This window comes from Heloderma suspectum, chromosome 5, assembly GCF_057233095.1.
Source record: "Heloderma suspectum isolate Gila_16-S chromosome 5, 16-S_ref, whole genome shotgun sequence".
Lineage (NCBI taxonomy): Eukaryota > Metazoa > Chordata > Lepidosauria > Squamata > Helodermatidae > Heloderma > Heloderma suspectum.
Window position 1 is genome coordinate 127561968 of NC_139462.1, and position 17597 is coordinate 127579564.

Consider the following 17597-nt stretch of genomic DNA (forward strand, 5'->3'; position numbering starts at 1 on the left):
AGTGGCAATTCACAATGCTCAGAATCTGACATGGGACAGTCTTCTCCTGGGACTGTATCACCTGAGAATGCATCTGGGGGGAGTGCTTGTTCGTAAACACCCCGAAATCTCCTTCCAGGCCCTGCGCTTGCTCTTTGCCATTTGGTAAGTGAGTGTGTCTGACTACAGAGAACACAGTATTCCCCTTCATGTGCCAAAGACATGCAAAGCAGCCAGCCACCCCTTGAAACTCCCAAGGTTCTGCAGAGTCCTGCAGTGTGCGGAGAGGTTAAAGCATCGTTTTTGTAGGGAACCTGATAACTCAAGCAGGCCCCCTCCACAGAATTTTGAAGTGCCCCAACCCTCTTCCTGATTGGCAAGGATGAGTGTATGACACATACATCATCATCATCATCATCATCATCATCATCATCATTATCATTGCACTTTAAAAAACAAGGTGCTGTGCAAAATTCACACTTCAAGAGAGCCCACCTGCCCTCAGGCTTACAGTCTAAAAGGGGAAAGGACAGAAGAGGAAGGGGTGGTCAACGTCTCAGGAGAATGCCGTTTAACTACGTGTAAGGAAGAACTGTAGATGTTGGAAGGCAGCAGACTCCAGAGAAAAGGGGTAACCAACGATCATAGAAGAAGATGGAGGCATGAAGCAGAAGAATCAAACCAACATTTAGCCAAGAGGAAATTACTGGCAGAGCAAAGATGATGAGAAGGCAGATAGGCAGAGGAGAGGAGAGGAAAGGAGAGGAGAGGAGAGGAGAGGAGAGGAGAGGAGAGGAGAGGGTGATAAGAAGAGACCTGACTGAGGATGAGGAGGGACAGCTTGATGAAAGTGCAGCAGTGATGGGATCTCTATTTAAAGTAGTGATAAATCACTTTTCCGCCCACCAGGACTTGCATTTGTGTAAGTTGTCCTGAATGGTCTTGGTTTGGTTTCCCTCAGGGCCAGCCAAGCCCTTTTGCTGCCCAAGACAGGCAACAGAGATGGTGCCCCCTCTCTATTCCACATGAAGAAGCCAGCAGGAATGACCTCTGAAACTAGCAGCAGGCTAGTTCAGGGCTCAGAATAGATCCTGTGTCATACATGGCTCTGTCCACCTACAGAGGGGAACAGCTGGGGAGTGTAGGAAGAACAGCCAGAAGGAGGCCACCGCTGTCCCCACCACTTGCTGCCTGAGGAGATTGCCTCAATCTGCCTAATGGCAGGGCCGGCTCTGGTTTCCACACTGATATATTTTCAATACATCTGTTCTTCTTGTTAACAGAGCAATCTTCCTCCAGCAAACAGGTCCCCGAAGAATCTTAGGCAATTTCTGATATGAATACTGCGCCACCGCTCGTGTCTCAGGCAGCCTGTTGGTGGATTTTTATTTTTTAGTCCCTTCGAGTCAGGGTCCTTCATACACTTCAGCCATCCCTGGGTTCCAGGGCAGGGTCAACACTGGGTCCACACTGTTGGTTTCTGGAACTGCAGCTGCAAAGAGAAGAGTTAGGTACTCTGTGAAGTCCACAAAAAACGAGGGTTCACTTGAAACCAGAAGAAGCTGGCAATTGCAAATGTACACTCAGATTCCAGTGGAATGTTATGGAGCCCTGTTTAAAGTAATTATTGTATGGTTGATCAGTCCTGTTTAATACAGCTGGTTAGACAATGAACTGGTGAACTGTCTGAACACAAGCTCTGCAACTTCATCCCTCCCTTTAATAATGAACTCAGGTGTTGCAGGCTGAAAGCCCCAATCAGACCCAAAGCAGAACTCCCAGGTTTGCAGAAGTACACACACACCTTTTAAAAAACCTAAGCCCCCCCCCCCCGCAAGTGCATCCCAATGAGGACCGAACATGCTTGGTAGCCTCTAGCCATAGAATGCTGAGCGTCAAGGAAAAACGGGAAAATGGGGTGGGGTGGAGGAGAGGAGAGTGGCTTCCAGTTGGGACCATGGTGGAGGCAAAGGGGCGAAACTCCCCTCTCCGCACACAGTGGTCTCATCCAGCTGGAGGCCCCCTTGCTTGGGCTATTCATTTTTTTGAAAGCAGTGACGCATGGGTAATCTACATAACAACTGTCATGTCCAGTTGGACCTCAGTTCCTTCCCTTTCTGTGGGAAATCATCATGAACCAACTGCCTAGATCAAGAGGATGCACCACCCTGCCCCCCGGTGGCTTTGGGAGGCCAGCACCCTGTAGTGACTGTGGGGAAATTTCCTATGATAAGCAGTGAGAAAGAAAGGACCTAAATCTTTAGGCCGAAAGACACTCCACACGTGATGTGCTTTCAGGTTAGGAAAACGTGTGCAGGGAGAATGCTCAGGGCTAGTCGTCATCAACCGCCCGTTTGGCTGCTGGTTTCTTTTAACACCTCCGACAGATGAAGCCGGAAAGCTCATGCTGACTGCTGCCACCAAGGTCGGCTCCCGCACGTTCCTTCGCGGGTCTCCATCCACCCCTTCCCCAGTCTGCAAGCTCTGCATCCACTGCTGATCCCGGAGGGTGCCTACCAAGAAGCTCCGCCAGGGTGGAATGCCTGGCCATACGCACCTGGATCGAGGTGTCAACCAGATCAAGAGAAGGCTGGAAGCCCTTGCTTCTGTCGTCGCTCCCTGAGAAGGAAAAAGACCTCCAGTCAGAATGGATGATGGGCCATGGCCCAGAGCGCCCATGCGGGGCCTTCCTGGAGACACTCCCACAGGGCTCCTTCCTTCCGACGGCAGCGCCTCGCACTGCAGCAGAGCACTGAGACTCCCATGAGCTTCAGGAGCAGCTTGTTAGTGAAGAACAGGTGCGGCTGTTGCTGGGGAGGAGGCGACACTCCAACTGGACTGCAGCAGCTATGCTCTCTTCATAGGCCTGCTTAGAGAGGTACTGTTGGGATGTGCAAGCTTCCAAGTTTGACTGAACTCCTCGCCAGGCAGAATGGAGACAAAAAAATTCTCGGGGATGCTGAGAGTGGGGATGGATGAGAATTTCATTTCAGCTCTCAGGTCACTCAAAAATGCCCCGCTGGCAAACCCGAACGCAAGTGCAGATAGGAGCACGTCTTCTCCAAAAATGTTTGCAAATTCCCAAATTTGCATTGCCTAATGTGCACTTTGTAAAATGCGCACTTTTAAAAATGCAGTTTAAAGTGCACATTTTAAAAAGTGTACATTAAAAAAAATGCTCGCTTTAAAAAACTTGCATTTTCACACTGTAGTCAATGGCGGGAAAGTGCACACGTTTGAAAAATGCACACTTTTCCCGTTTGAACAAACTGATAAACCAGGTCACAAGCAAGAGGGAACTGAAGCAGGCTTGAAGTAAAGGTTGGGGAATTTCAGGGAGCTCGAGCTTCCCTGGTTCTGCCGTGCCTAGCTGAGAGCACTCCTGGGTTCTGGTAGCTTGAGACAGATACACGTGTTCATGCACACACCTGCATGCGGTTTGTGGCACAGCTCTAGCTTGCCTGGGCATCAGAAGCCCTGCCCCCTGATATGGGGGCTAGTTGTAGTTCCTCTGTGGGGAGCATGTGGGTGCTTCGGTATGCTGGGATCCTGCTGGCACTGTGAAGAGGTTCCAGGCCTAAGCTCTGAACAGCAAGCTATGGCCAGGGCCAGCAGGGCCTCCCACCACACCTCCCGCCCCCTCCCAAGATTTCATGATATATAGATAGATGGGCATCTTTCAAGCTGAGTTTGTGGGGCAAGGTTAATGCACTTCAGACAAAGACCATACATCAAATTGTTGATGTTACGCGTGGGATTCCTCTACCGATGCCTGGCAAATATTTTCAAAAACTGAATGCTTTGTTTTGCAAAAACAAACAAATAAATAAATAATGCGCCGGGGCAGGGGGTCTTTCCCACTATCTTTGAAAAGGATGCAACTCCCTATTTTAAAGAGTGGGGTTGGCTTTCTGGATCTTGCTATGTATCATCGGGCTTATTTGCTGACCAGTACTACATTTTTGTCATTTCCAAAATTTTAATTTCCAAAACTAACTTAGATTAGATTGTCCACCTTGGTCAGTTTGGGAATCTTCCCATCTGGAGTCTCTCTCTTCTGCTGTTTAATATCTACATGAAACCGCTGGGAGAGATCATCAGGAGGTTTGGGGCTGGGTGTTATCAGTATGCTGATGACACCCAAAACTATTTCTCGTTAACATCTTTATCCAAGGAAGGTATGACTCCTCTGAAGGACTGCCTGAAGTCAGTAATGGGCTGGATGAGGGAGAACAAGCTGAAGCTGAATCCAGGCAAGACCAAGGTGCTCATCGTGAAGGGTCCTAATTCAGGTATTGAGGTCTGTCAACCAGTTGTGGATGGGGCTGCACTCCCCCTGAAGGAGCAAGTTTGTACGTTGGGGTGCTTCTTGACCCAACCCTACTCCTGGCACCCCAAGGTGGAGGCAATGGTGAGAAGTGCCTGTTATCAGCTTCGGCTGATACGCCAGCTATGCCCGTTCCTAGAACATGTGGACCTGGTAATGGCAGTGCATGCACTGGTAACCCCTAGGCTTGATTTCTGCAATGCTCTGTACTTGAGGCTGCCTGTATATTTAGTCTGGAAACTTCAACTGGTACAAAATATGGAAGTCAGACTAGTCTCTGGGACTCCCCTGGAGACCATATTACACCGGTTTTAAAATCTTTACACTAGCTGCCAATTTGTTTCCGAGCAAAATATAAAGTGCTGGTTCTTAGCTTTAAAGCCTTACGTGGTCTAGGCCCAAGGTACCTTAGGGAGCGCCTTCTCCCCTACATCCCAGCCTGCCACCTAAGGTCCTCTGAGGGCTCATGTGAGATTGGCAGCCACACACAAGAGGAGGACCTTTCCTTTGCCGCCCCTCAGTCGTGGAATGGCCTGCTGGTTGAAATGCACCTGCTGACTTCCTTGAAGGTTTTTAAGCAGGAATGAGAGACTCTATTATTGTGGCAGGCTTTTTAGAACTCTTGTTCCTTTTGCTGACTCTTGTATACTGTTTTTAAGCTGTTTTATTGTTGGAATTTTATTTTTATTTTTTGTTAAATTGTTTTTAGATCAAAGTTGTTTTAGTTACATATTGTCCATATGCTTTTATGTAAATGGCTTTTAAAGTTTGTATATTATATTTTAATGTTTTAACTTCTGTAAACCACCCAGAGAGCTTTGGCTATGGGCCGGTATAGAAATGTAAATCATAATAATAAGTGGTTCTGCTGCTTTCACAGTCCGAGTCACCTTTGCTACTGGAAACACGTATTGAAGCTGATCGGGTATATCGACCCACATTGATGTTAATAAATACTATTCGTGAATAAATATGACACATGGTGTCTGAAGCAGGAATGGCATTTGTTTCTATTGAAATTTCCAATAACAAATTCAATTTAAAGAACACTCACGACATAAGGAGCCCTTACTGTCCATGGAGGTTGCTGCTTCATTCATGATGCTCAGACCCCCCGAGGGCATCCACTCTTCCTCCTCATCCTCCCCACACCAGATCTCAGCATCGTCAGACCAGCTGCAAGAACAACACACACAGGTCACTACCGGGATGCAAAGGCAGAGAAAAGGATGATTTTGCCACCACCGCCCCCGACACTGGCTGCTCCTCAGGAAACCAGTTATTTGACTCTGCAAGAACGCTCGCACCTCCTCACCTCTTAAGAAATCCAGAAATTCACCCTGTTACCTCCCTCCCCACAGATACACATCCCTCTCAGAGCTCTCAGGACATCTCTTCCCCATCAGGGCTGCCTCTCTATCCAGAAGGTTCAGAGATCTAGGTGATCCTTGCCCCCATCTTACCCTTGGGCTTCCGCCCTTCTTACCTAGATCCAGACTTCTTCCGTTTGGCCCTGTAGAAGAAGATGGCTAGGATGGTGCTGGTCACCGCGAGGGCAGCCAGCGCAAGGCCGAAGCCAACATCGTTCTTACGGATGCGTCCTTGGCAGTAATCGCCCACGTACCAAAATGTGTCCAACTCTTTGCAGCTGTGGGAGAAAGTGAGAGGTGGGGGAGGAGCTCCTTCCCCCTTCCCAGCACCCTGCCACAGCCCCCGCATGCAGCCACTGACATCTCTCTGTCCTGGTCCACAACTGGATTTTTTTTGGGGGGGCGGGACAGGAGCACATGTCAGGGAAGGATCCTTCTGCTTGCATGGGTTCCTTTCTCAACTACTCACCACCCCAGTTGGGAAGTGGCAGAGAAAGATGGGAGATACGCAAGATAGATGCCCATGAAGGTGTGAGAAGGAAGCGAAGGAACTGTGGCTTGGTACAATCCTCAATTAAAGGATCTTAAGTAGCAGGGCTGGGAAAGGGGCCTCTGCCTTAGGCACTGGAGAGTCTCAGAAAGGTAGCATTTCAAGGAGAAATGTTCTAGTATAGCCATCTCCCTGATGTCTAACTTGTCATTATGCAGCATGTGTGTGTGTGTGGGGGGGGTTTGATGAGAGGGGGCATTAAAACATGCCATTTCCCACCCATTTTCTGAAGTGGTACGGTCCTAGAAGGAGTCAGCTGCCATTGCTGAGTTTATGGTGGAGGCAGCACCTTAGGCAACCCCCCTGAGGAAGTCCAAAGTAACCCATGACACTAAGCTCCCCTCCCTTCCCCTTATTCCAGTCTCCAGAGTTTGGCACTCAGAACACATCCCCTTAATTCGTATATCTTATTCTGAATTTGGTCTTTGCAGAATATTGCTTTTTCAACATGAATTCTGGTAAGGAAAAATGCTACGGACCATGACTTCAGTACGGGTTGAGGATGGAGCATGAGGTTGTAACTGATGCATCATGAACTACGTGGGACTGCCTTTGGGGAGTGTCCAGAAACTTCATCTGGCACAGAGTGTGGCTGTGAGAAGTTTGGCCTGCTGGATACTCTACTTACATCCCTCTCCTGTCCAGCTCCCTGCTGCTACTTTGTCGCTACATTATCCGCCATCTCCCATCTGCTTCCATTTGTAATGCTTTATACTGCTGTTTCATTGACGGTTTACATCATGGAAGGTGCCTTGGGAACCCCATTTGAGGCGGGAAGACAAGGCACAAAGGTTCTGAGGAACTGATAATATTAGAAGCTGCAGCTATTTCAGCCGTTAACTGAAGGATTAGCTGAAGAGCCTGGATCTGGGAGCTCTGCCCACTTACTAGCACCGGGGGCCTTTGTCAGAGATGCGGCAATCTCCATAGTTGCAGTTGAGGGACCGGGAGGTGCCCTTGGCACAGTTGGTTAGGCAGCGCAGGGTGCCGGTCGTCGTGTTGGGGTAATAATAGTCCGCATACTTGGGGTCAAAGAGGGCTTTGCAATGCTCTGGGAAAGAAAGAGAAGTTGCCATCCAGTGAAACGTGGGCAGCAGGGGCAGGACAGCCAACTGTGCCCCCGGCTATGGGCCTGAACGGCCACCCCACTGGAAGCACCAAAATGCAACCTGATCCCCCAAAGGAGAGCTGCCCAGCTGTTTCGGCTGAACACAGATGGCCGCTAACCCTGTGGCCACTGCCTAGAAAGGTTTCCTGTGGCAGCGCTCCCAGCATGCAGTGTGCCTGGCCTCTGTGAGATCCAGCCGCATGGCGTGCCAAACTGTCCCACCATGAAAGGGAAGCAAGGGGGACTGGCGGTGCTGAGCATGCCATGGTGCAGTTGGAGCATGCAGGCAACCAGGCCCCTGTGGGTGCAGGCCGAGTCTCCACACACGATGTGTTCAGAGGACAGCTGTGTTCACAGTGGCTGGTTGATTTTGCTCTCCCAGGACAGACTGCAGGGGCACAAGGAGAGCGGGAGGGCCTCCTTCTTCCCCAGTCTGGGACTCACCTTCCGCCGAAAAATTTGCAGTTGCGTTGAGAACAGTCGGAGCCAAAAAACAGAATGCTGGGAAAAGGAGGAGATGATTGCATGAATAACCCTAACCCATATTTCCTTCCTCGGATATTCTTGTGCAGTCTTCAAAACACTAGTGTGAAGCAAGCCCTGCTGGTCCCCTAAGGGAGATCATCCATTATATAAATTATATATATGTAAAGACAAATAATTTTAAAACCCCGTGAAGTTGGCAGCTGCAACAGGGGGCTGTGGGAGCCTCATGCGGCCTGTGGGCCACATGTTGCCCACCCTTGAGCTACATGAAGCTGCTGGAGGAGTGAGGTGTTCTCACTATGCAGTGGCATCCATCTCCACTTCTCTTTGGTATCTGAGTCAGGGGAAGCAGCAGATGTACTAGACCAGTGTCTGGAATTGGTAATGGACTGGATGAGGGCTAGCAAACCAAAACTCAATCCAGATGTGATGGAGGTACTTCCGGTAGGTGGTTCATCTAGCCAAGGAGGTAGAGTTCAGTTTGCAATGGTCAGATTTCTACTTTCCCTGAATCGGTGTACTGTCCAAGGGATGCGCCTAGATTTACCGGTGTCGCTGGAGGTCCAAGTGATGTCAGTGGCTCAGAATCAGGGCTGGCCCTAGGAGAAATAGCGTCCTGAGCAAGGAGTGCCTTTGGCACCCAACCCCGCCGTGATCAGCTTTGCAGGGCTATTTGGCATGGGCCAATCGTAAGCCTGCCCAGCCAATCTTCTGGGTGGGCGTCCCCCCTGGAAGATGTGTACGAAGTAGAAATGCAAGTCGTCACTGCTATGCAGAACATCCGCAGGCTTTGAAATTCCTTCGTACTGGGCTTAGCTTGGCGCCCCGGGGGACCACCCAGGTCGCCCACCCCCAAGTCCAGCCCTGCTCGGAATGCCTTCCACCTGCTCATGCTGGTGTGCCAGCCGCGCCCCCCCCCCGAAGTTTCTGAACTGTGAAACGTCAATGCAGCTGCAGGGCTTTTGAATGGTGCTACTAGGTGGGAACATATCTCACCTGTTCTCCAACATCTGCCTCGGTCACCACTTACCAATCCATCTCTGACACAATTCAAAATGCTGGCACTCAGCGCAAAAGCCCTACACAGCTTGGCACCAGGGAACCTGCCTCCACATCAGCCTGCCCATATGCTGAGATGGTCATCAGTGGCCCTCTGCTCAGTGTTCCCACCATCAGAACGACTGCGTGTGATTACTGAGGAGTAGGCCTTCTCAGTGGTGGTGCCCCATTTCAGGAATTCTCTCCCAGGGGTGCTCCCAGGTTCACTCCTTCTCTGCTGTCCTTCCACTGGCAGGCAAAGAGCACTTTATTCCAGTGAGCCTTTGGTGTGTAAGTGGGCCTTTAGGGTTGGAGGCTGTTTTTAATCTGTTATTGTTGTGTTTTTCATTGTGTTTCATGTATTTGTTTTATTACTGTTGTTATCGAGTTTTATTAGTGATTCTGAGCTGCCTTGAGTGCCATTTTTGGTAGAAAGGTGGGGCACAAGTCCAATAAATAAATACATTTTATCCACTTTGCTATCTTTTTGGCACCAGGAAAAGCTGTTTTAATTTATTCATGGTCTTTACTGTTAAATTGTGATGATTTTATTGCTGCCAGTTTTTAAAGCATGAGTGTGTGTGTGTGTGTATATACTGTTTTGTTTTGATATCTGTTTCATTTTTGTTGTGCAAGCCACCCTGAGAAAATTTATACTGCAGGATGGCATAGAATTAAAAAAATATCAGCCAACAAAAAACTGGTCTTACCAGAGCGAGGCAGCCAAACATTGCTACTAATCCAGTTCCTATGAAATCCTTCCCTGGGAACTTTACATAATGGACAATATAAAACATAATGAACTATGTCTCATACTGTATTTTAACCACAGACATAAAGATGTTGTTCTGGTGGAATATTAATATATCTGCCATCTACATACACTGTTGGTATTGTCTGGAAGCACAGTGTCATAAATGCCCTTCTCAAAGTATGAAAAGTAAGCTCTGACATTGTGGGACATTATCAATTTCAAACAGCAGAAGCCATTACAATTTTGGCAGTCCTGGAATCCATCACTAGAAGCAGATCTGTTGTCAGGCTGTATTCAGAAAACGGAGCTTCATGCTTCACTACCCAACTGTGTTGCAACAGAGGCAGTGAGCTTAGATGGTCCTGAAACTGAACTGATTCACCACCTGGCATCTCTCGAAGGCTCATGCATGCACAGGTTGTGAATCACAGGGCATTTCTACACCAGCCTAAAAGCCTGCATTTAAAATGGGGCTTTCTGCTTCTGTTTTAAATGCAGGGTCACAACTGACCCCCTTTACACGCACTGCCTTTCCCCCCTCCCCTTCCCCCTCCCCCTCCTTCTCCCCGGATCTGCGTCTTCCATGACCTTTCATTGATCTCACTGCTCTTCTTGCCCGTTTTACTCTTTTCATAGAGGAAACTGAGCAGAACACAAGGGGGTGACTTGAGAGCTCATTACCTGCAATCTATTTAAAAAGGGAACAAAGGGCATTCAGTGCAGGAGGGTCACAGCAGGGTCACGGCCTCATGTAAACAGCCCGCAAACTTCCATGAAGGAGCAATCTCAATCGCAGGATAAAAGCCTAGTGTGAAGGAGCCCACGCTGATGGGATCTCATGTTTGTTTGTTTGTTTGTATTCCACCTTTCTACCAAGAAAATGGCACTCAAGGCATCTATTAGGCATTAGAAATAGGCTCATGGAAAGCAGGCATGTACATCTTACTGACTCCCAGTTACTACTGGAATTCCTTGGAATGTCACCTTGTGCGTACCCTCTCTAGCCAGGACACTTCAATATTAAAATGCCTCACTGCAGTGGAAGACGGTCGCCTGGCACTTACCCGAGTCCTCTGCACAGTTCTGCTCGGTGGAGTTCAATTTCTGCAGCACGGACTCCGTCATGTTGTAAAGAGTTGCACTGATGTTGCTCACGTTATTTATCGAGGGTTCAACGATGACTTTGTGATCCACAATGATGCTGCCTTTGCTTCCATAACAATGAAGGGAGGGGTACAAGGTCTCAGTTGCTGAACCACCATGTTGTTATAACAAAGAATATGGGGAGGAGGGATGTTGACAGGGAAAATGGAGAAACTGGGGAATGCGTGTGGCTTTATGGCTGTGCGAGAACATGGCTGCAGGCAGGCTAAGTTGTGTTTCTGTTGGAGAGCCCTTTCTGGTTCGTCAGTATGAGGGTATAACAATTGAGCTCTCTTTACTCATGGAAACAGCCTTGCTTTCGGATCTGGACTGTGCGGATAGTTTTCAATAAATAGGCCATTCCATAGTCCTTGGACAAACCTTGGGCTCCCCTCTAGGTGGGCAGTCCTCTGGCAATGTGAGGACAGAAAGAACCAGCCTAAAGACTCCTGTGAAGTGGGGCCTGGGAGTGGCATAGCACAAGGGAGTGGCTGGGAGCCTGGATAACCAGGGGCCGGCCTCTCGGGTCTCCTTTGGGAAAGTGGGGTCTAGTAGGCTTATGACAGGAGAGTTGAGACCCCAGACCTGCCCAGTGGGTTTGCTGTAGGACATGCATGAACACTGGCGAACAAGAAGGAAGTTGATATCCAAGCATCTCAAGCTGGTATCTTGCTTGGACACTCACCTCAGGCTGAGGATCACCACATCTTGGTATCCAGGAACACCTTTATAAACAGTTTTCATCTAAAAGGTGAGGGAAAATGCACAATGTGTTCATAAGCGATGCGGAAACCATCCAGAAGGGAGGGTAGACAGAAAGGGGGGAAATCCATCTGGCAAAGGGGGGTGCTGGAGGGCGACCCAATGACTCGTGGCGACCTCCCCCTTCAAGTGAGTCTCCACTCCCATAGGCCAGCTCGGCTCTCTTGTCCATGGTGAAATCAGGAATGGGTATAGTCCTATCTCACAGGAACTGCCCCTGCCCCATCTCTCATTCACTGAAGAGAAGCCGAGCTGCAGCTGCAGCTGTGCAGGAAACATCATGTGTAGTGTGGCCCGAAGTGACCGTGACAACAGAGGGTGCATGAGCGTGATCCGGTGACTGATACCTGCTGCTTGAACTCAGTCTCAAAAGCCTGATACGCCACTGAACTGGGATTGCTGTATTCTTCAGTGTAATTCCTGTTCGTGACCTTCACCTTGACTTCAATTGTCATGGGCACGGTTACTAAAACAGAGGGAGATCAGTGGTCAAGGGGCTGGAAGTTGGAACACATTCCCTGAGAGAGAAGGCTAAAGAGTTTGGGGCATTTTAGCTTGGGAAAAAAGACAACCAAGGGAGTGCAAGACAGGGCTTTACAAACCGTGTGGAGGAAGCGGAGAGAGAAGCTGTTCTCCCTCTCTCGTAAGGCCAGAACTCAGGGTCAGCCCATGGCAGCCATCAGCAGGACATCCAGGGCAACAGAAGAGAGGCCTCCTTCACACAACACACCGCGACTCAGGAAATGCAGTGCCGCGAGATGGGCTGGTGGTCCCAGGCTTCGGTGGCTTTAAACTGGGCTTGGACAAACTCACGGATGGCAGATGTGTTACTGGCTCTTGTTTATGATACTTAAATTAAACCTCCTGGCTCAGAGATGATAGACCTCTGAACACCAGCTGCAGGCGGTGGGGTTTAAGATGGGGGGGGGGGGCTGTAGCCTTCAGGCCCTGCTGTGGCTTCCCTGACAGATTTGGCTGATCCTGTTGGGAAGAGGATGCTGGACCTGATGCCTCTGAGCCTGCACAGAGTGCTTTCCCTTTGCCAGTGAGTAACTGCGGCCCCGGGTGACAGGGCTCAGCTTGCAGGGTGGCCTGGGCATCCAGCAGAGGCTGGACAGGGGCTGCAGGCTGACAGCTGTGCAGCCACCTCAGACCGAGATGTGGAGGTGCCTTTCTGGACTGTTCTAACAAACAGGAATAGCTGGCGGCCACTCCCAGCTCGAGAGTCCCATTAATGGCAATCGCCCTCGGTTCTGAGGAGACTTGCAACAGGGTAGCTCTAAAAGAAGGGAAATCCCCCCCCCCCCAGTCCTCTCATTGCTGCACTACATGGCTTCCGGTGACCGTGCATGCCTGTGAAGCGAGGATGGGCGGTCTGCGTGGAATGCGTTCGCTACGGGCTCAAGGGGCTGCAGGGTCGCCACCAGGGGCGGAAGCGCAGCTTGCAGGGCCCGCTCTCGGAGCAGGGCGTCAAGGCTCGGGGCCGTGGGCTAAACCAGCACAGCTGCGCACCCCCTGAGGCACCTTCTCGGCACTGTGCGAGCCCCCAGAGAGCTGGCCCTGGCCCGGCCAGATGGGGTGCTCCAGCACTCCTTGTCCCACCCAGTCGCGCTGTCCCATCCCCAAGGCCCAGCGCCCCCTGTGCCTCTTGCACCCACTCTGCAGGGGGCCCCAGCGAGGCTTCCCCCTGGGCGGGCACAGGGTGGTAAGGGAGCAGCCAGGGCCCCGCGGCTTGCTTTAGAGCACAGCTGGCTCAGGGCCTTGCTTGGGGGCCGAATAGATGAGGTGGAGGTGGGGGCGCCTGAAGTGGGGGGCAGAGGGCCTCCTTCTGCTGGAAGCACTGGAAGCACAGCACAGAAGCCGAGTTCCAGGAGGACTGGCTGGCCTGGCATGTGCCCCACCCTTTCTGAAGGCGCCTTCCCTAGCGAAAGGGGTGAGAACAGAGGGATGTGGGGAACGCACCGCTCTGGGCACAGCGAGACAGTGATCTCTGGGGACTGAGAGCAATTCTGACAAGTCTCTGGGAGACAAGCATTGCTTGTAGAGCCAATGGGCTTTTCCACACAAGGCTGCTAATCCGCTGCATCTACTTTCAATTTTGTTGCAGAACTGAGATCTGAGCACTACACGAGAGCGTTGCCTTTCCTGCTTTTCGCTACATAACCTCCAGGTGGTACTGTGGCATAGCTGAATAGTGCAAATACACACAAGGGAGTTGCACATTCTTTCTTCATCAGAAATAATACCCCACTTTCCCTGCTGTAAAAATACTCAGGGAAAGTGCTGTTTACAAAAGGAAGCAAAACTGGAGGGTCACAACATCGTCTAAAGAACCCATAAACAACTGTGAGTAGGGAATGACGAGTGCACACAAATGCATCATGTAGAAATGCTCAGTATCAAGCTACCCCAAACAGATAAGATGGTTTGGGACAATAACACGCACTCTACAGGAGAGAGAGTGCATTTCTACACCAGGCTAAAATCCCGCAACTTTAACACAGCTTTCTGCTTCCGTTTTAAATCATGATGAGCTCCCTTTACATGTACTTCCCTTCACCCCTTCCCTCCTCCCCTTATCTGGGTGTTCTATGTGTTTCATTATATCACCAGTAGATGGCACTGTGGTCTAGCTCCTCTTATTACATGACTTCCTCTTTTCAGGAGGAAACTCAACTGGCGGTAAATTGATAGCTCCTTGTTTCTGACCTTTAAAAAAATGGGATAAAGGTCATTTATCGCAGGGGATGCCCTGGAGGTCGGCGACGTCATGTAAAGGACCCACAAACTTTCTTGAGTAACCAGTCTCAATGCCGTAGCTGTTTCACTACCCTCATGAAGTTCACTTTTGCAATATATTCCCTTTGTACCTTCTCCAGCCAGCTTTTAGCTCCAACACACCTATGCTTCCTTTTATTTTGCTTTGCAATCACAGTTTTTGGATTAACACCTTGAAAGAAGTTGGGGGAGGGGAATCATGCAAACCGGCTGGATGGAGGGATTGTAAAGGCCAGTCTTTCTGATTTCCAGAAACCAAACAATATCACTTAGTGTATTTTGGGGACATGCACACCACTGATTAGCTATGAAATGTGATTATCTGTTTTGGGGGGTTGTGTCATACCTCGCTGGGGGGCAGCGCATGCAGAGCAACTGCTTCCAGCCTGGCTGGCTGGCTCTCCTTCCTCTGCCGCTCAGCTCCCGCTCCCCCTTCCCCTTGCTAGCAGCTTGGCTACAGGGGCCGAGACTGCAGGTGTAGTTAGGCCAGGAAGGGGAACGGGGAGCCACTTCGCACAAGGGGGGCGGGGGAGGCAGCGGCACAGCGGCAAGGCAGCAGCAACTCTGCCTGGTGTGGTGCAGCTGAGCTGGGCCGGTCAGACAGGCGGAAAGGGGCGACAAGCAGCAATGCTGCCCAGGCAAGCCCAGCTGATGTGCAGCATCCCTTGTGGTTCAGCCACCAGACTTACCCAGGTTGGCCAGGGCTGATGCAGGCAATCCACGGAGGGTGCCATGCTGGGAAAGCAGGTTCAGCCTTACTGACAATGATCATCCCTAACGACAGTGATCAGCGACGTGTGCGCGCAGAATGGCTGTACGGGGCAGGGAAGCGAGCCAGTCCTCCACTCTTTGCAGAAGACACTCCCTCTGGCAGCAAGGAGCAGCGGGAGGGGGGAAGAAACTGGCTCAGGGCCCCACTCTGGGGCGGCAGGGCAATCTGGACCAGGACCCCGAGGCTGCTTCTTCTTCAGATTAAAAGCCACAAGCTAAAGCGCGCTTGGGTGTATGTGTGCGTTTAACGCAACCCGCAGTTTGGCCTGGAAGACTTCCTTGCTGTTCCTGGTGACTGTTGCTAATGGCTCTATTCCAAGAGGACATAGCAAGGGGAAGAGAGGACGTCTTTGTCAGGTGCCTCTTTTAAGTCTGAAAAGGTCTCAGAAATATAGCTGTTAGTAGGGACCCAGCAGGGACTTCGTTATATTCTCATGAGAGAGACATCCACACTAGCTGAAACCAGCCATCCCCCAACCCAGTGGAAGATTACCGAATCTGGAGGCAATCATCATGTGACTGTCCGGGCCAAATCTTTGGGGTTTTTAAACATTCTCATGTTCGTTCTGAGCACCCACATCTGAAGAAGACCTGTGTGTTGCTCAAATGCTCCCTAACTGCTTGTCGGTCAGATCATAGATGTGGCCTCCCGTGTTAGTTCTGGTCAGGCACCTTGCAGGCAGCCTCCAGAGCTGGAGCTCTAACGCTGCCATTCTAGTCTTTCCGCTAGAGATCTGAATGGGTTGCAAAAGTACAACTCCGCAGACATATCTTGGTTTGAATCTGGCCTCTTTGAGGAGGGAGCGGGCTAGAGAAGCTTCAGTGCAGCTCTGTTCCCTGCCAGCATCTTCCGGTCCCACCTCGGGGCCTCCATAGCCAGGCTACAGAGGGGCTCAGTCAGAAGAGCCCATCCGGCCCAATCCTTTCAGCAGGTAGGGACAGGTCTCTCTGTGCCAGCCAACGGGGGAACCTCCTGATTCACTGGACATTCTTGTCCTGCTTTCTAGGCAAGAGGATTTCTGGGATGCCGCTGCCCCAGTGCCACTTACCAACATCCACAGGGACCTCACCCAAAGGGAACTCACACTTCGGTCCCATGAACAAACTGTCATCACACAAACATTTAACTCCATCGTGGGTTCCTCCATTTTGGCACAGTGCTGGAAGAGAGAAGCCCCCCCCCCCAGTCATTTGAGAATGTGGAAAAGAACTGTAGAGAAGTGAAACTGCCCCCCCATGCTCACTGGGCCAACACACCCAAATAATACGTGCTCCTCTGTGTGTTAGAGCTCCAAAGCAGCACCAGCCGAGGAAGTTTACCAGAAGAGTGAAGAGGAAAGACAGCAGCTTCCCAAACAGCAAATTGAAAAATGAAATGTACTCATTTGAGGTTCTGCAGAAGTGTTCTGACCACGAGCAGCCCTCTGTCAGGGAGGCTCTGACTTGCAGGGGGCTGGACTTGCTGGTCTTGCAGGCCCCTTCCAAACCTACGATTCTACGATTCTGTGACTCACTCTCCCTTCGACCCTCCAGACTGGGCACCTGAGTGCGCCACGCATTTCGGTGAATTCTGGAACTTGGAGAGTGTTGACCTTCCCCATGGAAAGTTGACCATCTCCTGGCAGCAACATGCCAAGAATCACCAGGTGCAGTGTCCAAAAGCAATATCGATCATCTCCCATGTCAATTCTTATCTGCTTGTACTGTGAAGTGCCAGGCTCCCCTCGCCCCCCCGCTGAGCCCCCTGGCCGCGATGACAAGGGAAGGAAGAGAAGGAAGAAAACAGAAGCCCATGCAAAAGGGTCCAGCATGGAAAAGGGAAGGGGGGTAAGGGGACTTCTGTGAGGGAGCTGGTCTTCATGGCATGCTCGCACCAGCGAGGCATCCACAGTTCCAGACAGAGCATTCAGTGGAGGCTGGCAAGTCAAGACAGAGAAGGAATAACTGTCAGGTGACCACCCAAAAAGCTCATGGAGAGGAAGAAGGAAGTCTCAGTGCTGAGAGCCACACATCTCCGAGTGACGAAAACGCAGGGGACTCTCCTTGTTCAGCTGACACCTTATTAAAGACAGGGGAGCCACACTCTAGCTGAGACAGAAGGGTGATTTCTGTCAGACCCATGCATGCTGGGTTCACCCCACATCACCGAAGTCCTGCCTACCAATTCGGGCCCCCGAATTCAGACTTCCTTCCAGTTTGGTACACTGAATCACAGTGCCCTCGCCAAACAATTCATGAAGAGAACTCATGCTCACCGGCAGTTGTTGGAGAAATCCTAGTGGTGGTTCGTTGGGTGGTCAAACGGGTAGTAGGCGCAGGTGGTCCTGTACTGGGCAGTGGCCTGACAGAGGTGCCTGCCATGGAGGGTCCAGCGGCATCTGTTGGAGTGCTTGCCGGGGCTGCAGTGGTGCCTGGAGTGCTTGACGGGATCGTGGAGGTGCCTGGAGTGCTTGCGGGGGCGGCCGTGCGGCCTGGAGTGTTTGTGGGGGCGGCCGTGGGGCCTGGAGTGCTTGCGGGGGCGGCCGTGGGGC

At 50.9% G+C, this 17597-nt stretch overlaps 1 protein-coding gene across 1 annotated transcript; it reads right to left on the bottom strand.

The window, feature by feature from the left end:
* Window positions 1-382: 382 nt before the first annotated feature.
* LOC146344431 (mucin-17-like) lies at window positions 383-17315 on the bottom strand. The gene is made up of 11 exons (XM_084859787.1): window positions 17228-17315; window positions 16116-16226; window positions 11865-11983; window positions 11441-11499; window positions 10677-10822; window positions 7779-7835; window positions 7115-7277; window positions 5793-5954; window positions 5361-5482; window positions 2537-2598; window positions 383-1471 (listed from the first exon to the last, which is right to left on the bottom strand). The coding sequence occupies exons 1-11, from the start codon at window positions 17313-17315 to the stop codon at window positions 1433-1435; spliced, it is 1128 nt and encodes a 375-aa protein (XP_084715913.1). The 3' UTR covers window positions 383-1432.
* Between the last annotated feature and the right edge of the window lie 282 nt (window positions 17316-17597).

Excerpts from the sequence above, each read along its gene's own strand:
- LOC146344431 (XM_084859787.1), bottom strand. The coding sequence starts at position 17,315 with ATGAGTTCTCTTCATGAATTGTTTGGCGAGGGCACTGTGATTCAGTGT. Across the intron at positions 7,836-10,676 it reads GAACTGTGCAGAGGACTCGG|CATTCTGTTTTTTGGCTCCG; the intron begins GTAAGTGCCAGG and ends TCCTTTTCCCAG. Across the intron at positions 5,955-7,114 it reads GACAAAGGCCCCCGGTGCTA|CTGCAAAGAGTTGGACACAT; the intron begins GTAAGTGGGCAG and ends TTTCTCCCACAG.